This window comes from Dendrobates tinctorius, unplaced genomic scaffold (genome assembly GCF_039654945.1).
Source record: "Dendrobates tinctorius isolate UK_male_01 unplaced genomic scaffold, ASM3965494v1 ptg000125l, whole genome shotgun sequence".
In the NCBI taxonomy this organism is placed as follows: domain Eukaryota; kingdom Metazoa; phylum Chordata; class Amphibia; order Anura; family Dendrobatidae; genus Dendrobates; species Dendrobates tinctorius.
Window position 1 is genome coordinate 20011819 of NW_027361793.1, and position 24488 is coordinate 20036306.

General features: G+C 40.6%; 1 protein-coding gene across 4 annotated transcripts in view; it reads right to left on the reverse strand.

Annotated features, from left to right (window-relative positions):
• The window catches only part of FASTKD2 (FAST kinase domains 2), a 225369-nt gene that overhangs the window by 8902 nt on the left and 191979 nt on the right, over nucleotides 1–24488 (reverse strand). For all 4 annotated transcript variants that reach the window (XM_073541909.1, XM_073541906.1, XM_073541907.1 and 1 more), the window contains one exon: nucleotides 10642–10756. In XM_073541909.1, coding sequence (XP_073398010.1) covers nucleotides 10642–10756 — 115 coding nt within the window. The remainder of the gene's footprint in view (nucleotides 1–10641; nucleotides 10757–24488) is intronic.

Sequence of the window (24488 nt, forward strand, 5' to 3'; positions counted from 1 at the left end):
AGCTAAGTGTTTCATCACTATCTTTCTGTTTATAGATATCCTGGATTCTTCTATTCCCTTAATAGGACAGTGAAGAACAGTTGATGTTACATTCCCTTTCTGAGAGAAAACAGATGCAAAATAGGAATTTAAAAGTTTGGCCTTCTCAACATCCTGTCTTACCATTTCATCAATTTCATCCTGTAAAAATCCTATAGCATCTTTGACTTTTCTTTTACTTTTGACATATCCCCAAAATCCTTTATTATTGCTTTTGACATCTCTTGCAAGCCTCAATTCATTGTCAGCTTTATATAATCTGATTTGTGCCCTGCAGGTTCTGAAGACAGCATTATATTCTTCTTTAGATATGCCTCCCTCTTTCCATTTTATAAACATTTTTTTCTTCCTTTTTAGCATGTGCTTAAGTTCTGTGTTCATCCATCCTGGCTTCCTCAAATGCTTCATATTCTTCCCTCTTTTCGGAATTGTTAACAATTGTGCTTTGAGAATTTCATTTTTCAAGATTTCCCATCCTTCCTGGACATTTTTGTCTTTGAGGATATCCAGCCATTGGATCCCTCCAATTCTCTTTCTGAATGCCTTAAAATCTGCCTTTCTGAAATCTAACCTTGACGTCTGAGTCTTCACAGGTCTTCCTCCTCTAGTTATCCAAAATTCTAAAATAGCATGGTCGCTACCCCCTAGGGTCCCAGCCACTTTTACCTCCTCATCCATTTCCTCCCTGTTTATAAGGATTAGATCCAAGGTAGCAGTTCCCCTTGTTTTCTCCCCTACCTTTTGGAAGATAAAGTTGTCAGCAAGAGAGGATAAGAATTTCCTTGATCTGTTAGTTTTGCCTGAATGAATATGGTCTACCAGAAGACACAATTGAAATCCAGAATTCTATGATTGAAGATGGTGATTTAATTACAGCTATTTTTGGCGACTCAATTGAGATTACCAATGCAACGGTAGACGCAATTACCAATGAATCAATTCTTACGCCATTGAATGATGACGTTCACGCCTTGAACGACAAAATTCTTAGTCAAGTTCAAGGTGAACACTCAACATATCGCTCCGTCGACACAATTGGGTTAGAGGAGGGTGTGATTCTCACAGATTACCCTGTAGAGTTTCTTAACTCTTTGAATCCAACTGGGTTGCGGCCTCATGAACTAAAGCTGAAACCAGGAGCTGTAATTATGCTCCTGCGTAATTTTAACAGAAAGCGTGGCCTTTATAATGGCACAAGGCTTTATGTGAAAAGCTTAGAAGCAAATGTTATTCATGCCGTTGATTTAAATGGAAAAGCAAAGGGTCAGATAGTTCTTATTACAAGAATTGACCTGATTTCCAAAGATAAAAACTTGCCAGTCCAGATGCGACGGCGTCAGTTTCCTGTCATGTTGGCTTTTGCAATGACCATTAATAAATCTCAGGAACAGTCCTTGGATATTGTAGGAATTTATTTGCCTCTCCCAGTGTTTTCACACGGGCAGTTATATGTGGCTTTCTCCATGGGAAAGAAAAGCCAACAAATAAAGGTCAAAATATTTGAGACCCAGAAGCAAGGTAAACTTATTCCTAACATTGCCAAATGGTTTACTGTCAACTGTGTGTACAAAAGTCTTTTAAGATTTTTAACAATTGTAAAAGCCCAAAAATTTTGCACACAAAAGCGGGACTAACTCCTAGCCACGATCTACGGACCAAACATTGGGCATGGGCAGGGCCTTGGGGGCAGATCCCAAGTGCGCTCAAGCATGTGAAATAGCTTATGCCCAGGAGCATTGAGGGATAGCGCTATTGGATAGCTCTACCCATTCATCTCCTTTAGGAATAGCGCTATGGGATAGCTCTACCCGTGCACTTTCTTCATGGATAGTGCTATCGAATAACTGTACCCGAACAGTATTAACTACAGAGCTTTTTCATACACAAGGTAGGAGTGGCAGGAGAGGTAAACCATGTATTTATGTTTGTTGTTAGTTTGCACATACGCCAGTCTGGTGCGTGGTTACACCCCATTGTGAGGTCAGTCTGATGCGTGGTTACACCCCCATTGCGTGGTTTGTAATCCCAGCGCGCCCAAAGGGCGAACAATCACTCGTATTTATTTTACTCACTTACATAGCGCCATGAATTCCACAGCGCTGTACAGAGATCATCATGATCATTGTCCCCATTGGGGCTCACATTCTATATTCCATATCAGTATGTGTTTGGAGTTTGGGAGGAAATCCACGCAAACACAGGGAGAAGATATAAACTCCTTGCAAAACACAAGTTGGGAATACAAAGACACAGTGGGGAAAATAAGTATTTGATACACTGCTGATTTTGCAAGTTTTCCCTTCCACAAAGAATGGAGAGGTCCGCAATTTTTATCGTAGGTACACTTCAACTGTGAAAGACAGAATCTAAAAATGAAAACCAGAAAATCACATTGTATGATTTTTAAATAATTTAATTGTATTTTATTGCATGAAATAAGTATTTGATCACCTACCAACCATCAAGAACTATGGCTCTCACAGACCTGTTGAGTTTCTTTAAGAAGCCCTCCTACTCCGTACTCATTACCTTTATTAATTGAATCTGCTTGAATTCATTACCTGTATAAAAGACACCAGTCCACAAACACAATCACTTAATAAATCAAACTCCAATATCTCCACCATGGCCAAGTCTAAGGACATAAATTGTAGATTTGCAGAAGGCTGGGATGGGCTGCAGGACAATGGCAACCAGCCTGGTCAGAAGGCAACATGATTTAATGATTAGAAAATGGAAGAAACACAGGATGATTGTCAATGTTCCTTGATCTGGGGCTCCATGTGTGATCTCGCCTCATGGGGTAAGGATGATTCTGAGAAAGGTCAGGAATCAGCCCAGAACTACACAAGAGGCCTTGGTCAATGACCTCAAGAGAGCTGGGACCACAGTCTCAAATATTACCGTAAGTAACACACTATGCCGTCATGGATTAAAATCTTGCAGGGCATATAAGGTCCCCCTGTAGTGTCCATTTTAGGACATGATCATATATCAAAGTCAAACATCAGAAATACTCTGTCTGATACCTGACTTCTAAAATGGACACTGTAGTACAGTAAAATGGACATTGTACCCCTGCTCACGTTATCACATGTCCAGGATCATTTGAAGTTCGCCAATGATTATCCGGATGATCCAGAGGAGGCATGGGAAAAAGGTCATGTGGTCAGATGAGTCAAAAATATAACTTTTTGCAGTCGACTCCAATCGCCATATTTGGAGGAAGAAGAAGGATGAGTACAACCCCAAGAACACTGTCCCAACCATGAAGCATGGTGAGGGAAATATCATGCATAGGTGACAAGACGACTGCACAGTATTGAATGGAGGATGGATGGGGGTCATGTCTCGGAACATTTTGGCCAACAACCACCTTCCCTAAGTAAGAGCACTGAAGATGGGTCGTGGCTGGGTCTTCTAGCATGACAATCACTCAAAACACACAGCCAGGGCAACTAAGGAGTGGCTCTGGAAGAAGAATTTCACGGTCCTGGAGTGGCCTAGCCAGTCTCCAGACCTGAACCCAATTGAAAATCTTTGGAGGGAGCGGAAACTTAATGTTAAGCAGTGACAGCCCGAAACATCTGGAGATATGTATGGAGGAGTGGGCCAAATTCCCTGCTGAAGCGTGTGCAAACATGGTCAAGAACTATAGGAAACATCTGACCTCTGTTTGTATTTACAAACAAAGGTTTTTGTACCAAATATTAATTTCTGTTTTTCTATTGTATCAAATTCTTATTTCATGCAATAAAATGCAAATTATTTATGTAGAAATCATTCAATGTGGTTTTCTGGATTTTTTTTTTTTTTTTACATCCTGTCTCACACTGTGGAAGTGTACCTAAGATGAAAATTACAGACCTCTCAATTCTTTGTAGGTAGGAAAAGTTGCAAAATCAGAAGTGTATCAAATACTTATTTTTCCCATGGTATGTGACTAAGTTCATGTTCATAATTTACCGTATACACCATGTTCCAAATTATTATGCAAATTGGTTTTAAGTGTCAGAGCATTTTTCTTTTTTTAATGAAACCCATTGATGGTATTGTGTCTCCCTTCTTTGGATCACTGAAATCAATCTCAGATACCTGTGATAATTAGTTTGCCATGTGAGCCCAATAAAAGGAAAACTGGATGTTCCACACTATTAAGCAGGTCAGAGTTTTCAAGTAACATGGGAAAGAAAAGGGATCTCTCTGCTGTTGAAAAGCATCAAATAGTGCAATGCCTTGGTCAAGGGATGAAAACATTAGATATTTCCTGAAAACTTAAACATGATCATCGTACTTTTAAGAGATTTATGGCCGATTCTGAGGACAGACGTGTTCGTGCTGATAAAGGCAGAATGAGGAAGGTTTCTGCCAGGCAAGTTCATCGGATTAAGATAGCAGCTGCTAAAAAGCGATTACAAACCAGAAATTAGATATATGAAGCTGCTGGTGCCTCTGGAGTCCCTCAAACCTCAAGGTGTATGATCTTTCAAAGGCTTGCTGTGGTGCATAAACCTACTATTCGGTCACCCCTAAACAGTGCTCACAAGCAGAAACGTGTGCAGTGGGCCAAGACATACCTGAAGACTAATTTTCAAACAGTCTTGTTTACTGATGAGTGTCAAGCAACCCTGGATAGTCCAGATGGATGGAGTAGTGGATGGTTGGTGGATGAACACCATGTCCTAACAAGGCTGCGACGTCAGCAAAGAGGTGGAGGAGTCATGTTTTGGGCCGAAATCATGGGTAAACAGCTGGTAGGGCCCTTTAAGGTTCCTGAATGTGTGAAAATGACCTCTGCAAAGTATATAGAGTTTCTGACTGACAACTTTCTTCCATGGTATAAAAAACAGAAATGTGCCTTCAGGAGCAAAATCATCTTCATGCATGACAATGCACCATCTCATGCTGCAAAGAATACCTCTGAGTCATTGGCTGCTATGGGCATAAAAGGAGATAAACTCATGGTGTGGCCACCATCTTCCCCTGACCTCAACCCTATAGAGAACCTTTGGAGTATCACCAAGCAAAAGATCTATAAGGGTGGGAGGCAGTTCACATCAAAACAGCAGCTCGAGGAGGCTATTCTGACTTCATGCAAAAAAATACAAGCAGAAACTCCCCAAAAACTCACATGTTCAATGGATGCAAGAATTGTGAAGGTGATATCAAAGAAGGATTCCTATGTTAACATGTAACTTGGCCTGTTAGGATGTTTTGGTGTTAAATAGCTTTTTTGTTCAGTGAATGTGACCTCCTAATGCTGCAAATTCCACAAATGAGTATTTTCAGTTCTTTAAAACATATCAAATGTTTAGAAATTCTACTGTGCCTAATAATTTGGAACAGTGCATTTTGAGTTTTTATTCATTTTGGAGATTATACTGTTATCATTGGGAGGTTTCTTCACTAGAATTTGATGTATACTCTAACGGGTGATGACTTTTATTAGACTGACTGTCATTTGCACCGACCATTTAGGAAAGTCAGAGAAAAATATAATTTGCATAATAATTTGAAACATGGTGTATAGTCCTGTATAAGTTGATCCGAGTATAAGTCGAGGCATCTAATTTTGATGCAAAAAACTGGGAAAATGTATTGACTCGAGTATAAGCAGGGTATGCATTGTATTCGCATCCCCATCCTTGTCTGCATGGCTCCTTATCCCTATATTGGTATGAATGGTTCCTCATCCCTGTCCTTGTCTGCATGGCTTCTTATCCCCGTCCTTGTACGCATGGCTCCTCATCCCTATCCTTGTATGCATGGCCCCCAGTGAGAAAAGCATAAAAAAAACCCTCCTACTTATCTTCCCTACGCGCCCTCGCAGCATCTTGTTCCGGCTTCCAGCAGCTCCTGCAGCCAAGCGATCACGTGTCCCCTTTCATTAAGGTAATGAATATTCACCTCTCTCCACTCAGTGGGGACACGTGATCGCTCGGCCACAGGAGCTGCTGGAAGCTGGAACAAGCAGTTGCGATGGCGCGCAGGGAAGGTAAGCAGAAGTTTTTTTTGTTTTTTTTTTACAGCTGCTGGAAGCCGGCAGCTGCGGCTTTAACTGTGCACACTGTAAGAGAAATTAATATTAATTTCTCTTTAGCAGTGGCCACAGTTACAGCTGCTGGCTCCTGCCTCCTGTGACCCGCGCCCCTCCCCCACCGGCTTCTGGGACAATGACTTGTGTATAAGCTGAGGGGGGCGTTTTCAGCACAAAAAACTGTGCTGAAAAACTCAGCTTATACACGAGTACATACAGTAGGTTCTTTACCACTGTGGCCATTATTAGTAAACATGATACTTTTTATGTATCTATTCTATCTTACTATATGCATTTTTGAAGATGGCTATAAGGTGCAATGATACACTGCGCTGCTGTAGGTATAATTCAAGGAGCTTTATTGGTGCCTATGCCTTTCCTGAGCTGTCCCAGCTCACTTCATCAGGGCATGATACAAGCATGTAATGCAGGAGTTTATATACAATCCAAAGCGGAGAAAGAAAAAAAAAAAAGGGGGCAGGACAAGTAACTGCCACATCAGCAAGACAATAGTATAAAACACATTAAAATAATTGTATTTTAATAGGATATATTAAAACCACATATAATAAGAATATATACTCAAGAACAAAAAAATAAATAAAAAAATAAATATATATTTATTTTCAAACAGACACGGGGGAACATGGGGTCAAATAAAAGGGTAGTTAGAACCATCCTCAAGGAGTCTAGAACACAGTTCCAAAGTTAAGAGGGTATGGTGTTTTAATCCACATGACTATGGTGACTAGTGAGGAATAGGGTATGATTTTTCGGATCAATGTTGAAATCAATCTATTCTCTTCCAGAATAGATTGATTTCTGGAAGAGAATAGATACCAGTACCGATACCAGTGTTAATAGTAAGACTAATGTTTCAACTGATGATACTAATCCCTCTCTACACCTGGATGTGAGGGTTAAGTCCCATTACTATCCTGTTGAAAGTAGAGGTCACTACCTAGAAACTTTTTCTGACCTCCTTCTAGATCAGCTCCATAATCTTCAACTGAATCCTTCTATGCCTGACAAACCTAATTTAACCAAAAAAGAGGTTCTAGCCCTCAAAGAGTTGCAGAAAAATATTGATATCATTATAAAGCCTGTTGATAAGGGGGGAGCAATTGTGGTACAAGATAGATCTGATTACATTAAAGAGGTCAATAGAATCCTCTCAGATATTAATTTTCATAAACCTGTTAAAAATGACCCTATGCCATTTGTTATTTCTTCATATAATCATTTAATAACTGAAGCTTTCTCTAACAATGCCATAAATGAACAAGAAAAGAAGTTTCTTACCATAAAAACCCCTCCACACATTTTCTTTATCACCTTCCAAAAATACACAAATATACTACTAGCCCACCAGGACGTCCTATTATTTCGGGCATAGGGTCACTCACTAGCAGTCTAGACTTCTATATTGACAGGATTATGCAGCACCATGTTATGAGTCTAAATAGTCATCTAAAAGATTCCACTCAACTGATTAACCTTACTAAGAGCATTATGTGGGATGACCACTACTGTTTTATCTCCTTTGATGTATCTACCCTGTACACAAATATAGACCACCAATTAGGATTAAAGTGTTTTGAGAAATTTGTTAATTCCGATGCTAGACTGTCTGAGACTCAAAAAATGTTTTTATTAAGAGGCATGGATTCGCACCTACTTATGCAAATCTTTTTATGGGTGTTTTTGAGGAGGCTTTTATTACTACAGTTGAATTTGCAAAAAGCATAATCCTTTATAAAAGATATATAGATGACCTCTTTTTAATATGGGACACACGTTTTATAAGTGCTGATCATTTCATTTCCACCATACAGAATAATAACTGGTGACTGGAATTCACCCCTCATATCAGTAACCAAACTATGAACTTTTTAGACATTACTTTTTATGTCAAGAATAGTAAGATTTTCGCCAAGACTTATTTTAAACAGGTAGATACAAATAGCTATGTCCATTTTAGTAGTAGCCACTACCAGAAATGGCTTTTTAATATCCATCACAACCAGTTCCAAAGGATCCGCAAGAACTGTACTAATGATGATGATTTTACTAGCCAGGCTAAAATTTTAAAGGAGAGGTTTTTAAGTCAGAAATATCCTAGAAAATTAGTTTCTTCCATATGTGAGAATGTTTTTAAAAATTCTAATCAAGATCTTTTACTGTCCAGAAAACCTACTCCCAAACCCCCAGGTTATAAATTCTGTACCAACTTTATCACCACCTACAGTTCACAACACAAATCCATCAGGAACATCATAGAGGGTCTGTTGCATATTGTCAAAAGAGACCCCATTCTAAATAAAATCATTCCAGAGAAACCTGCTATAACCTTCAGGAAGGCAAAATCCTTAAAAAACACACTGGCACCCAGCAGGCTCACTATTCCATCTCACGGGCAGAATAATTTCTTATCTCCTGGCATCTATAAATATCATCACTCTAAATGTAGTTGCTGTCACAATATTGCACATCAGACTATCACTTTTTTACATCCCATCACTCAAGAAAAATTCCCCATCAAATACCACCTCACTTGTCTGTCCTCACACGTCATTTATATCATTACATGCACTTGTCCCAAAATTTATGTTGGACGTACCACCCAGGCACTTTATTGTCGGCTAAATTCCCACCCACATAATATTAAAATTGGCTTTCAGAAGCATGGTCTGTCACGTCACTTTGACCTTATACATGGTCGTGACATCAAGAAACTGACTATTTACCCCATTGAACTGACAATACACCAAACCGAATCTAGACACTTAATAGGAAAGAGGTGTACTGGATTTACAAAATAAAATCTCTGGAACCCTTTGGACTAAATATTGTTTCTGATGTCTTTTATTAAAAGGCCATTTTGTTTTTTGGTGTTTTTTGTCCCTGTCTCCCATGCATATTGAACCCTCCATTTGGATATTTAGCCTGACCATCTTGTTTTATCCTTCCATTCTACACATTGGTTTCACACAGAAAGCTTTCTCTTTTAACTATAGTATTCTCTTCAAGCTTCTGACATTTTCTTGAAGCTCATGTTAGTGCCATTTTAGTGTCTCTTTAAAATACTACAACCCCCCTTTTTTATATTGTTATCATGTTTTTATGATTTAATATATTTAATATTAAAACACTACTGCACTTTATTCCATAATTCAGGGTACATCTATTTGGATTTACTCTTTATTCTGGAAGAAAATAGATTGATCTCAACATTGATCCGAAAAATCATACCCTATTCATCACTAGTCACCATAGTCATGTGTATTAAAACACCATACACTCTTAACTTTGGAACTGGGTTCTAGACTCCTTGAGGATGGTTCTAACTACCTTTTTATTTGACGCCGTGATCCCCCGTGCCTATTTCAAAAGAAATATATATATATATATTTTTTTTTTTTTTTGTTGTTCTTGAGCATATATTCTTATTATATGTGGTTTTAATATATCCTATTAAAATACAATAATTTTAATGTCTTTTATACTATTGCCTTGCTGATGTGGCAGTTACTTGTTCTGCCCCTTTTTTTTTTTTTCCTCCACTTTGGATTGTATATAAACTCCTGCATTACATGCATTTATCATGCCCTGATGAAGTGAGCTGGGACAGCTCAGGAAATGCGTAGGCACCAATAAAGCTCCTTGAATTATACTTACAGCAGCGCAGTGTATCATTGCACCTTATAGCCATCTTCAATTACAAGTCCTTGGACCCTGTGCAGACTGCAGCAGCTGTTTCATGCGTTTGTAGGTGTTGTGACCGAAGTTTCACAACCCTATCAGGTGAGTCTCTCCTTGCCTCATCATTACAATTGTGGTTTAAAGGTTTTACACAGTGGATGCTCCTTGTTTTGTTTCATTTATATGCATTTTTAGGATTCTAGTGTGCTGGAAATTGTCATCTTATATGTTTACTTTGATATATTATACATTTAATCCTATTTTTTTAAGCTAAAGCTGTCTCTCTCGATATATATATATACACATAGACACACACATAATATATATAATCTAGTGATGTAGAATGCATAACTGATCAAGAAAGGTTAAACTTGATGTACTAGTGTCTATCTTCTACCTATATAACTATGTATCCTACTTGAGTAAATAAGCCAGGTCAACAGTGCTACAATTAGAAGGGCAAAAAAAATAGAGATGTACAGACACAAGGGTGTGAAGTGTGTCCATGAAATAGACTTCTTCGTTTGACATATTACATGTTGTGTTCTTCATTTGTAAACTTGCCTGAAGCATTGCGCATGTGCAGTACATCAATGGCGCAGAGGGGCGAGCACCACACATGCACTGAGCCAGGCATGTACTCCGCTTTCACTGCCGATAGTAATAGAGCTGAAGAGAAGTCAATCAAGTCCATGTGGTGCTAGTCGGCGCATAATGCGGAGAACCAGTCCATCTTCAGTGCACGTGCGGGCTCAATTACATGAAGATACAAAGTTTTCTGCGAAAGATTAGCTATTTGCAGCCAGTAAGGTTTATCTCGACTTGTGTTTTACTAGAACAGATTTCCTATATAAGACACTCACCACGACAACAGTGAATCCAAGAGCTTTTAGCTGCCTTATTTTTAAAGCCATCTTTCCCACTGGGTGAAGACTTCCAAAAGCAAAAGCATTGGCAGTGCAGCATAATACAGCAATCCTACAGGGAAGGATAGAAAACAGACACAGGTAAAGTCCTCTGCAATTGTATGCCATAGTATAGAAAGTCCTGTCCTGAATCAGAATATCCACCTGCAGAACGGGTATTTCAGGGCTGGCTGCTTTTTAATAAAGTGAGAACAAAGATAAATAGAATCACAGGGACAAATACATCTGCACAGATATATGGCCTCGAGCTGCAAATGTACACCTTACAGGGGATGTCTCCGGGATAGATCGAAGTCTACGATAGATCAGAGTATAGATAAATGTCATGTGAACTGTAATAACATTGCAATTCTTGCATCCACATACTGGTGGATACATACTCGTTATGGCACCCTGATGTTTTCTCAGGACATCCATACTGTGCCAGAGGCCACACAAGCTCAGTCCCATCACCCAGATCCTTGTGTAGATACAGTGCCTTGTGAAAGTATTCGGCCCTCTGGAACTTTTCAACCTTTTCCCACATATAATGCTTCAAACAAAGATACCAAATGTAAATTTTTGGTGAAGAATCAACAAGTGGGACCTGTAATATCCACATGTTATGAAGAATTCAAGGTATTAAACTTTAGATATGTTTTATTCTTCGTTCTCCAGCACACAGCATAACAGTTGCATCCCCATGTGGCACAGAAGTGAAAGTGAAACTTCCCTTCTCATCCCTCTTGTCTCCACCCCCTAAGTCCCATAAGTCTGGATTGCTTAAAGAGACAGATCTAATTATTATACATTACATCATCCCCTTTTTTTTTTTAAATAACCTATATTACTGATAAATGCAACAACATGAAAACGTCCAAAAAAATCATATGTCCGTTTTGTCTCATCTGTTCAATTCCAAAATCAGAGAAAACAAAAAAAATAAAACTGTAGTTACACTTCTTCAATAAGCCTCGATGGAGCTCTTCTCTCTCGTGTAGGGTAACGTCTGGGCTCATTGAGAGGGTTCATTGTTGATGGACCAGCTACCTCTTGTTGGTCCTCTCCACCATCGGATACCAAATCTTCCACCAAAGAGAGTTCATTGTCATCATTCTGCGGTATGACTTTAAAATATGAAGAATTTCGCATTATGGAGTGTCCATCTCGTTCAGCTGTGATCATGCTGCCTTTCCTTTTAGTAACATAATATTTTGCAGGACCATATACAGGTGAGGTCTTGTTGGTTGGTCTTTGACGTACCACCACGACATCCCCTCTTTCGATGGCACTTGACTGTGTCCTTCGCCTTCTGTCTGCATAACGTTTCATGACTTGTTTGTTGGAGAAATCTGTGGATCTCACTGAGGAGTCACTCGGTCGGGGATGGCTGGTCACATCAGGGAGACGTATACGCAAGGTCCTGCTGAACATTAAATGAGCTGGAGCAGCATTAGTAGTGGAGTGTGGCGTATTGCGGTAATTACGCATGAATTTAAATAATGACTGTTTCAGTGGGATGTGCTCCAAACTCGCTGCCTTGATACGTTTCCCCAGAGTGCGCATAAAACGTTCCACAATTCCATTGGCTTGCGGCCAGCAAGGTGTGATTTTCCTGTGATTGAATCCCAAATATTCAGAAAATTGTGTAAACACATGTCCATTGAATGGAGGTCCATTGTCTGTTTTGACCACTCTTGGAATACCATATGCCGAGAAAATGTCGTCCAGCTCTGGTATGACATTATTAGCAGATGTTGAAGAGATGAATGAAATGACAGGGTATCGAGAATATTCATCAATTGTTACGAGAATGTATTGGCCATTTGGCAATGGTCCATATATATCGACTGCCACTTCCTCCCAGACAGCAGTGGGTAACGGAGACATTTGTAATGGCTCTAAGTTTGATGATGGAGTGATTAATTGACAAGTAGAACAGCGTCTAATCTTTTCTTCCACCAAGTGATCCATATTTGGGAACCACACTTTTTCTCTGAGTAACTTCTTTGTGCCAACAATACCTAAATGACCTTCATGTGCTATCTGTATGACTAAGTTACGCAAAGTCTTAGGTACAACTAGTTTGGTACCTCGAAGAATGAGGTGTTCTTCAGTGACTGATAATTCCTCACGTACGTTTGAGAATAGTTTTAACTCTTTCAGATCAATCTCAGAATCAGGAAATTTTTCCTTTTGAATTTCATGCCACCTTCGATTTTGGATGATTTGTATTAGGGCACAGAGTGTCTTGTCTTTTGTTGTTTCATTTACAAATTGATCAAGAGAAAGTGCTTTTGGCACGGCATGATCTGTAACAAAATGTAGGTATTCTTCAATGGAGGAATGCACAGGTATATCATCATTAGTAGGATGTCTTGAAAGATAATCAGCCGGATTGCTGTATTTTCCAGGTTTGTGAACAATTTTATAGTTGTAGTCCTGTAAACGTAGGCCCCAACGTTCAATTCGTGCAGGCATTTTAGCTCTGGTATTTCCAAAAATTGTAAGAAGTGCTTGATGATCTGTGACAATGGTGAAGGGAGCTCCATAGAGAAATAAGTGAAAGTGTTCACATCCCCAGACAACTGCCAAGCTTTCTTTTTCAGGTTGAGAATATTTTCTTTCAGTGTTTGTTAAGCTCTTACTTGCATAAGAAATGATGTGAGGATTTTGATTGTTGTCTTTGTATTGCGCTAGAATAGCACCCAGTCCCACGGGACTGGCGTCCACAATCAGTTCAGTTCGAAGAGCCGGATCAAAATAAGCCATAGTGGTTGTCGAGCAGAGTTCATTTTTAACTGTTTCAAAAGAGGCTTGACAGTCTTGAGACCATTGAAAAATACAACTCTGTTTTGTAAGTTCTCGTAGTGGATTGCTGATTGTTGAAAAATTTGGAATATATCTAGCACAGTAACTTGCCATTCCAAGAAAAGAACGCACTTCACTGGCATCCTGTGGAATTGAGGCTGTTCTGATAGCTTCCACTTTCTTGGGGTCTGGTTGCACTCCTTTTGCCGAGAAGATGTGACCATAGAATTCTAATGAACTTTTGTCAAACTCGCACTTCTCTTTGTTTAAATTGAGTCCAGCAGAAAGCAGTCATTCGAAGATAGCATATAGCGCACGATTATGCTCAGCTTGAGTTTTACCAAAAACCAATATGTCATCACTGTAATTAAAGGCATTTGGGATGTGTTGAATGACACTCCTTATTGCATCCTGAAAAATTTCTGCTGCTGAGCAGACTCCAAAAGTCAATCTTTTGTATCTTCTGAGGCCCACATGGGTGGAAAATGTGGTCAAGTATCGGGACTCTGGACTCAGTTCTAATTGATGATATCCCTTATTGAGGTCGAGCTTTGAAAAGACGGTGGCTCCATTTAATAAATGAATGATGTCATCGATTGTAGGTGAGATATGTCTTTCCCTCTGGATAGCGGTGTTGGGCAGGCGCATGTCAACACACAGTCTCACTTGATCAGGAGTTTTTGGTTTTGGAACTACCACAAGTGGAGAGACCCACGGAGTGGGACCAGTAACAGTTTCAATAACATCCTCATCCATGAGCAATTGGAGTTCCTTTTCTACCTTCTGTCTCAGGTGAAATGGAATACGCCTGTGAGGCTGGGCTACTGGACGAACATTGTCATCCACATGAAGGTGTACTTGAGAGTCCTTTAGTTTTCCCAAACCACTAAATAGGGAGGGAAAGCTGTTCACCATAGTTTGTACATCCATATCCGCAGGGTCAGTTATGTTATGAATAATCTGGATGAGCCCTAGCTCCAAGGCAGTGTGATAGCTGAGAAGACAGCCTCCCGATCCTTGTAATGTGTGGAAAGTGGTTTTCTGCCTGTTTTCTTTATATCTAATTTCAGCATCAAATTGTCCCATTATAGCTAGAGGTGTTTTAGATCCATAAGGAAAGATTTTAGTCTGCACTTGTTGTAAGACTGGCCTTGTTTTCAATTGTTCATATGTAGTGCCATCTATGATATCCACTGAAGCTCCTGTATCTATTGTAAAGGTAATGTCAGTGTTGAAGATTGAGAGTGTAACACAGGGAGACTGTACTGAACCAGTGACAGAGGTAGTGAACACATAGTTCTCAGTCGCAGACATTTCTTCTATGTCCTGATTTATCACTTTTACATCTGCAGATTTTGTCACAGGCAGCGGAGGCTTGTAGTGCGCTGATTTACAAACAGATGCAAAATGATTCCCTTTTCCACATTTACTGCAGGTTTGTCCTATAGCTGGACATTTGTTCTGGTGGTGAGGGAAATCCTGTCCACATCTATAACATTTCTTCTGTTTCTGGGCTTGTTTGTCTGGTAAATTTTTCTGTTTGAGGTTATGCACATGTAATTTATCCCCATTCTCCATTACGGTAGCCTGATGATCTGCTATTTCTATAGCACGGGCCATTTTGAGCAAATCATGTAGAGAGATATCCTGCTGCAGAGCCTTACGCCTTAGGTTATTAGACGAGCAGGTGACAATAATTTGAGTTAGGATTTCATCATCTACATCTGTAAAGGCACATCCATGTGCTAACTCTTTCAACCGTGTGACATACGTGTCTATGGACTCTTCTGGAAGCTGCTTGGCAATCCTGAATTTATATCTTTCATATCTGATGTTCTGTTTGGGGTTGAAGTAGCCAGTGAGAGCTTTAGTGCAGTTGCTGTATATGTCTGTTTCTGCTGCAGGTAACGTACTGTATATGTCATAGACTCCTGTGCCTGCACAATGCAGGAGCAAAGCTCTCTTTCTTTTCTCCTCCTTTATGTCCATGGCTTCTAGGAAATTCTCAAATCTGTTTAGCCATTTTCTCCAGTTATGGGAGAGATTAATGACATCAGTCATATCAAACTGTGGGAATGTGTGCAAGTAGTCAGCCATGATAGAGTCTCTCAGTGGTGCTGGCGTGTGAAGCGGTAAAATAGGGGTCCGTACTCACAGCAGTAGGTGATTATATCCCATCCTCGTCGCCAGTTGTAATATCCACACGTTATGAAGAATTCAAGGTATTAAACTTTAGATATGTTTTATTCTTCATTCTCCAGCACACAGCATAACAGTTGCATCCCCATGCGGCACAGAAGTGAAAGTGAAACTTCCCTTCTCATCCCTCTTGTCTCCACCCCCCAAGTCCCATAAGTCTGGCTTGCTTAAAGAGACAGATCTAATTATTATACATTACAGGACCCAATTGTGAAGTTGAACGAAATTTATTGGTTATTTTAAATTTTTGTAGAAATTCAAAAACTGAAAAGTGGGGCGTGCAATATTATTCGGCCCCTTTAACTTAATACTTTGCTGCGCCGCCTTTTGCTGCGATTACAGCTGCAAGTCGCTTGGGGTATGTCTCTATCAGTTTTGTACATCGAGAGACTGAAATTTTTGCCCATTCTTCCTTGGCAAACAGCTCGAGCTCAGTGAGGTTGGATGGAGATCGTTTGTGAACAGCAGTTTTCAGATCTTTCCACAGATTCTCGATTGGATTCAGGTCTGGACTATGACTTGGCAATTCTAACACCTGGATACGTTTATTTGTGAACCATTCCATTGTAGATTTTGCTTTACGCTTGGGATCATTGTCTTGTTGGAAGACAAAACTCCGTCCCAGTCTCAGGTCTTTTGCAGACTCCAACAGGTTTTCTTCAAGAATGGTCCTGTATTTGGCTCCATCCATCTCCCCATCAATTTTAACCATCTTTCCTGTCCCTGCTGAAGAAAAGCAGGACCAAACCATGATCATGCCACCACCATGTTTGACAGTGGGGATGGTGTGTTCAGGGTGATAAGCTGTGTTCCCTTTACGCCAAACATATCGTTTGGCATTGTTGCCAAAAAGTTTGATTTTGGTTTCATCTGACCAGAGCACCTTCTCCAACATGTTTGGTGTGTCTCCCAGGTGGCTTGCTGCAAACTTTAAACAACACTTTTTACGGATATCTTTGAGAAATGGCTTTCTTCTTGCCACTCTTACATAAAGGTCAGATTTGTGCAGTGCACGACTGATTGTTGTCCTATGGACAGACTGTCCCACCTACGCTGTAGATCTCTGCAGTTCATCCATAGTGATCATGGGCCTCTTGGCTGCATCTCTGATCAGTCTTCATCATGTTTGAGATGAAAGTTTAGAGGGACGGCCGCGTCTTGGTAGATTTGCAGTGGTATGATACTCCTTCCATTTCAATATGATCGCTTGCACAGTGCTCCATGGGATGTTTAAAGTTTTGGAAATCATTTTGTATCCAAATCTGGCTTTAAACTTCTCCAAAATAGACCTGCATGTTGTGTTCCTTGGTCTTCATGATGCTCTCTGTGCATCAAACAGAACCCTGAGACTATCACAGAGCAGGTGCATTTATACGGAGACTTGATTACACACAGGTGGACTATATCATCATTAGTCATTTAGGACAACATTGTATTATTCAGAGATCCACAATGAACTTCTGGAGTGAGTTTTCTGCACTGAAAGTAAAGGGGCCAAATACTATTGCACGCCCCACTTTTCAGTTTTTGAATTTCCACAAAAATTTAAAATAACCAATAAATTTCATTCAACTTCACAATTGTGTCCCATTTGTTGATTCTTCACCAAAAATTTACATTTGGTATATTTCCCTACTGTCAAACATGGTGGTGGCAACATCTTTTCTTCAGTAGGGACAGGGAAAATGGTTAAAATTGATGGGAAGATGGATGGAGCCAAATACAGGACCATTCTTGAAGAAAACCTGTTGGAGTCTGCAAAAGACCTGAGACTGGGACGGAGATTTGTCTTCCAACAAGACAATGATCCCAAACATAAAGCAAAATCTACAATGGAATGGTTCATCCTATATCTGTGACACGATGGACGTCCTGGCACGGGTTGATGGCATCCTTGTGGAACCTTCCACTCTTCTGGTCACCGCTGACGTTGAAAGCCTATACACCTGGATAGATCATTTGGTGGGTGTAGATGCAGTTCGATGTTTTTTGGGGACCTCCGACCTGGATGGCCCTCTATGTGAGATGGTCCTCGAGTTGGTCGACTTTATCCTTATCCATAATTTCTTTGTCTTTAAAGACCAATTTTATTTGCAAAAGCGGGGCACAGCCATGGGCGCGGCCTATGCGCTCCCGTACGCCAACCTCTTCCTTGGCGCCTGGGAGAGAGACTTGTTTGGGGACGGGGGCCCGCAGGACGTTTCCCATGTGCTGTACTGGTACCGCTTTATTGATGACATTTTATTTTTGTGGGATGGTACTGTTGACCAACTCGGGGACTTCATGAGGACTTGAAAATAGTTGTAACATCCGTCTGACATATACATTTGATGATAGGAGTGTGGACTTCCTGGACGTCCGTCTGGAGGTCGATGCAGACCGGCGCATCCAGACGGACGTATTCAGGAAGCCCACATCCGTTAATTCTCTATTACATGTTATGTCAGCTCATGATTCCGCCACTGTGAGGGCCATCCCTGTCGGACAGTTCCTCCGAATGCGGCACATCTGCTCCACCGATTATCGATTTGAGAAGCAAGCCCAGGACTTAAAAGATCGGTTCCTGACAAGGGGCTATAGCTACAGGTGTGTTAAGGCGGGTTACAATAGAGCGAGATGTACCCCTCGCAGCAGCCTCTTACATCCTACAAGGAAGAGTGGAACACTTGGTGGAGATGGACATATACGGTTCATCTCCACATACAATCATAAATGGCACAACATGCGTGCCATTCTACATAAGCACTGGTCTATTCTGGAGACAGATCCATCCCTGAGGGCCGTCCTGGGGGGCTCTCCTTCTATGACACCGCGTCGATCCAAAAATGTAAACGATCTATTGGTACGGAGTCATTATGTTCCTACTCCTAGAAATTTCTTTGGCTCTAGTGGTCCGATGTGTGGGTCTTTTCCGTGCGGGCACTGCCTTGCCTGTGCCAATGTCCTGCGCTGCTCCACCTTCAGCTCCTCAGATGGCACGAGGGAATTTAAGATTAAACATCGGATTTCGTGTAGTACCTCAAATGTGATTTACTATGCCACATGTCCATGCCCTAAAATATATGTGGGTCTCACCACAAGGGAGCTGAGGGTGCGAACACGTGAGCATGTGCGGGACATTGGCGCAGCCAAGACGGTGTCCGACCCGGTTAAGTTTAAAACTATTCCCCGACTCTTCCGGTCACACCACAATTGTGACGCGGGTTTGTTAAAAATCAGGGGAATTGATGTACTCCACATGGGCATCAGAGGTGGCGACTAGAAGCAATGGGATGAAGCTGAATGGGAGGAGACACAGATTAGATATTAGAAAAAACTTTTTGACAGTTAGAGTGATCAATGAGTGGAACAGGCTGCCACGAGAAGTGGTGAGTTCTCCTTCAATGGAAGTCTTCAAACAGAGGCTGGACAGACATCTAACTGGGATGATTTAGCGAATCCTGCTTTGAGCAGGGGGTTGGACCAGATGGCCCAGGAGGTCCCTTCCAACTCTACGATTCTATGATTCTATGATTCTATGACTATAAAAAAAAGTCCTCGCACAAATGGAAGTAAGGTGGATTGTCCAATTGGACACTATGACACCAAGAGAACTCAATGAATTTTTAAGTTTTGCCCCTTTTTTATAGATCTGATGTCCCTGTGTGTGTACATACCCGCACATGTCTTTGCTGATTTATATCCGCGTATTCTAGCATATACTCCATAGTATATATGGTATATATAGCTTATACTAACGTACATCTTATAACCATTCCTGGTTTATTTCCTTGTCTTTGCTTCTGCATATCCCGTATTTCCCATTTTTCCCTTGGCAGTTTCTTGCTTGTTTATAACCTTGTTTTTAATTTTCCACTGATTTCACTTATTATTCTTTTTCATATTTAGTCATTCTACAGTAGTCTCTTTTTGAATCATAGAATCGTAGAGTTGGAAGGGACCTCCTGGGCCATCTGGTCCAACCCCCTGCTCAAAGCAGGATTCGCTAAATCATCCCAGTCAGATGTCTGTCCAGCCTCTGTTTGAAGACTTCCATTGAAGGAGAACTCACCACTTCTCGTGGCAGCCTGTTCCACTCATTGATCACTCTAACTGTCAAAAAGTTTTTTCTAATATCTAATCTGTGTCTCTTCCCATTCAGTTTCATCCCATTGCTTCTAGTCTTTCCTTGTGCAAATGAGAATAAAGTTGATCCTTCTACAATGTGACAGCCCTTTAGATATTTGTAGACAGCTATTAAGTCTCCTCTCAGTCTTCTCTTTTGCAAACTAAACATTCCCAAATCCTGCAACCTTTCCTCATAAGACAGGGTTTGCAGACCGGTCACCATTCTGGTCGCTCTTTTCTGAACTTGCTCCAGTTTGTTGATGTCTTTTTTAAAATGTGGTGCCCAAAACTGGACACAATATTCCAGATGAGGTCTGACCAAAGAGGAGTAGAGGGAAATAATGACTTCACGTGATCTAGACTGTATGCTTCTGTTAATACATCCTAGAATTGCATTTGCCTTTTTTGCTGCTGCATCACACTGTTGACTCATATTCAGTCTGTGATCTATTAGTATACCCAAGTCTTTTTCACATGTGCTGTCACTTAGCCCTATTCCTCCCATTCTATATATGCTTTTTTCATTTTTATTGCCCAGATGTAGTACTTTGCATTTCTCCCTGTTAAAAACCATTCTGTTAGTTGCTGCCCACTTCTCCAGTTTATTTAAATCTTTTTGAATCCTCTCTCTCTTCTCTAGTATTAGCTATCCCTCCTAGCTTTGTGTCATCAGCAAATTTAATCAGTTTACCCTCAATTCCTTCATCTAAATCGTTGATAAAGATGTTGAACAATACAGGGCCCAGGACAGAGCCCTGTGGTACCCCACTTGAGACATTCTTCCAACTGGATGTGCAGCCATTTACGACCACTCTTTGGGTCCGATCACTAAGCCAGTTATGAATCCACCTAACAGTTGCCTTGTCCATTCCATACTTAGTCATTTTTTCAATAAGGATTGTATGAGAGACTTTGTCAAATGCTTTGCTGAAGTCAAGATATACTATATCTACAGCATTTCCTTGATCCACCCAATCAGTGATACCGTCATAGAAGGAAATTAAGTTAGTCTGACATGACTTATTAGTTAGAAACCCATGCTGACTCTGTTTAATCACTTCATTCTTATCCAGGTATTGACATACATGTTGTTTAATAATTTGTTCAAAGATCTTTCCTGGTATAGAAGTCAGACTCACCGGCCTATAGTTGCCTGGGTCCACCTTCTTCCCCTTTTTGAAGATAGGAACAACATTTGCTCTTCTCCAGTCTTCTGGCACTTCTCCTGTTCTCCAAGAATTTTCAAAGATTATGGAGAGGGGTTCAAAAATTTCTTCTGCTATCTCCTTCAGTACTCTGGGGTGTAATTCATCTGGACCTGGAGACTTGAATTCATTTAGGTTAGCTAAGTGTTTCCTCACTATCTTTCTGTTTATAGATATCCTGGATTCTTCTATTCCCTTAATAGGACAGTGAATAACAGTTGATGTTGCATTTCCTTTCTGAGAGAAAACAGATGCAAAATAGGAATTTAAAAGTTCAGCCTTCTCAACATCCTGTCTTACCATTTCATCATTTTCATCCTGTAAAAATCCTATAGCATCTTTGACTTTTCTTTTACTTTTGACATATCCCCAAAATCCTTTATTATTGCTTTTGACATCTCTTGCAAGCCTCAGTTCATTTTCAGCTTTATATAATCTGATTTGTGCCCTGCAGGTTCTGCAGACAGCATTATATTCTTCTTTAGATATGCCTCCCTCTTTCCATTTTATAAACATTTTTTTCTTCCTTTTTAGCATGTGCTTAAGTTCTGTGTTCATCCATCCTGGTTTCCTTAAATGCTTCCTATTCTTCCCTCTTTTCGGAATTGTTAACAACTGTGCTTTGAGAATTTCATTTTTCAAGATTTCCCATCCTTCCTGGACATTTTTGTCTTTAAGGATATCCAGCCATTGGACATCGATGTAGCCCTCTACTCTGGATTCTATGTCAGCTACTACAATCAAGTGTATGCAGTATTCAACAGCCATCATCACATATTCTAATAATACTGCTAGTGATTTACTTCTGTATATATGTATGAGTCATCGGTCATATATGTACGCTGTTCACGTGATTTATATATTGACATATGACCTTTTTCTTTTGCTATTTTGCACATAGCAGCAGTATATTTATTTTTATCTTTATGGCTTGTATATTGCTCTAATATGTCTGCCCTGTATTGGACTTCTGTTTACACTTGGCTGTAACTATCCACCCTTGCTAATAACGTTATGGCCGTGCGCATCGCTCCTGTGTCCGTGGCTCCACTCTGCAGCCGGCATCTATATGCACTGCTCTTGTGTCTGGGCTAACGCCCGGCGTGTGCGCACTGTGCATGATGCCTGTGCTGCAGCGTAGGACCTGCAGACGCGAAGGCGCCATCACTATTGGTGGATCCCGGTCATGTGACTGGGTTCAGGGGCTATGTTAAGGTCATGCTTGGGCATTCTCACCAACTTCCTCTTGACAAAGCGGCCTGGGGTGCCGTGAAACGCGTGTCGGGGTGATTCTGCCAGGCTCTCCTTCTCCCCTCCCTGGTAAGCTCCTTTGTGGCAACCTGGACCATGATTGGTCATATACCATGGTTTATTATTACATGCTAATCTGCCTTTTCATATTGGTCCCTGACCCTAGTATACAGTCCTTGGGCATCACTACTCAGTATTTATATGGGTGATTGGGACATGGCCACTTTAGGTACGTGTACCGGGACGGTTTTTCATCTTGGTGGGAGGAGCTGGTGATATTTGGGCTAATACCGTCTGCATTGTTTGATTGGCACTTTGTTACTATAAAGTTTTTACCTGTAGTATTGTTATCTAAATAAAATTTGATACTTTTATATGCAATTCATCGCATGCTCATGTTTGTTCTCCTGGTCTTTCTAGCTTAATTTTGAGCTTGTGCGTTTGGTGTTGGAGTGGGTTGCTCTCCCCTATCTCCATTTCACCATATTATGTTCATGGGGCTTTTGTTGCCATAGGTTCACATTAGCGTATGAGTCCACAGCGTATCATCCGCATGCGCAAACGCATGAAAAAAAGGCATGTTTATGCAGCGTTTTTTATGCGCATCATCTTACGCATGACGGGAAAAATGCTGCTTGTGCATGCGTTTGTTTTATGCGTTCGATATTTCGATAGGACACCAGACAAAAATGTGCGTGTCTCATGGGATTTCTAAATGTATTTTGAATAATGCATGCATATTGAACACATGCGCATGCATGTCCTTGGGCACAATGCGTTCCCATAGACAGTAATGCGCTTTTTTTGATGGACTCATCCGCATGCCTGTGCACATTTGAAGAAATTTTGATGTCTCAAAAAATGCAACATGTGTTCGCCGCGTCCCGCCACAAACCGCGAAACGATGCATGCGTACGCATGTCCCTGCGTACACCATGTTAAAGATATATACGCATGACGCATGCATATTTATGCAGCTCAAAGGCTACATAGATACGCAAATGTGAAACACCAGCCTTAATCCTGCAAAAAAGAAGCCTTAACACAGCTATTTGAGTGGAAGAAAAGGAATACTAGCAGCTGTATATTGATGCCTCCTTAATATACAGAACTGGATAGAAAAAAAATTGGCTACAAAGTCTTGATGCTCAAATGTAAACTAGTAAAAAAAAACAAAGGACCAAAGTGATCCCATTTTGCAAGCTTCTTCCCAACTTCCTCCCCAAGGAATTCATCTAGGGGTAACGGAACATTTTTAACCCACAGGTGCTTCACAAAATTTTAGAACCTTTTATTGGGAAAAAGAATCATTCACGTTTCCCCACTAAGACATTAACTAAAACGTCATAATTTGTTACACAATTTTCAGAGTGCAGCAGTACCCCATATGTGACTGTACACTGCCGTTTAGAGTGCAGGTTCGGTTGGAATGGATTGTGGAGACCACGTCATCAGTATGAGAGTGTTGGGCTTCCAGTAACCCCACTGATGAGCTGAAAAAGGCAATGAAAGGCAAGTCATGTACAGGTGGGACTCAACAGCCCCATACAAACGCTGCAGCACATTCACTTGGATGGGAGATCGCATATATATGGAAAAGTCCCGTTGCCAGTCACATACGTCCCTATACCCAGCACTACCTTATGTTAAAGCTTCAGCATCCAAAGATTCCAAGCTAGCATGCAGTTGGTTTTTGTACAAGTGAAGTGCTCGGCAGAGGTTACTAGGCAATGTTGGGACTCGTGGTTCTGCCCATACTTCGCCTTAGCTCCAATCACAGCTTATTGAGAGTGTCAGAACCCCGCCAGTCGTATATTGATGAGCTATCCTCTGGATAGGTCATTAATAGTTAAGTTCTGGACAGCCCCTTTAAGTGGTTCTTCCCTCTGCAGCAGTGCCATACACATTGGGATTGTCTACGGTTTGGTCACAGTCAGTCTTAGATGGGGGGGGGGGGGGGGGCATTTGGCTTTTGGGAACCTGTTTTTTGGGAGTCACGTCGCCTTTGTAACAGTCTACTAGTAATATATTGTTTGTTTTTTGCTGGAAGACTTGTGGTTTAGTACTATTTTGAGCTACATATATTTTCATTGCTTTTTTGTTAATTATATTGATTTATATAGGTTTTCTTTACTTTAATGCTACTTTTTACACTCAGTTATTCATTTTTTTAAATATTTGTTTTTGACTTGCCTTTCTTTGAGATATAACCTTAATTATTTTTACTTAAAC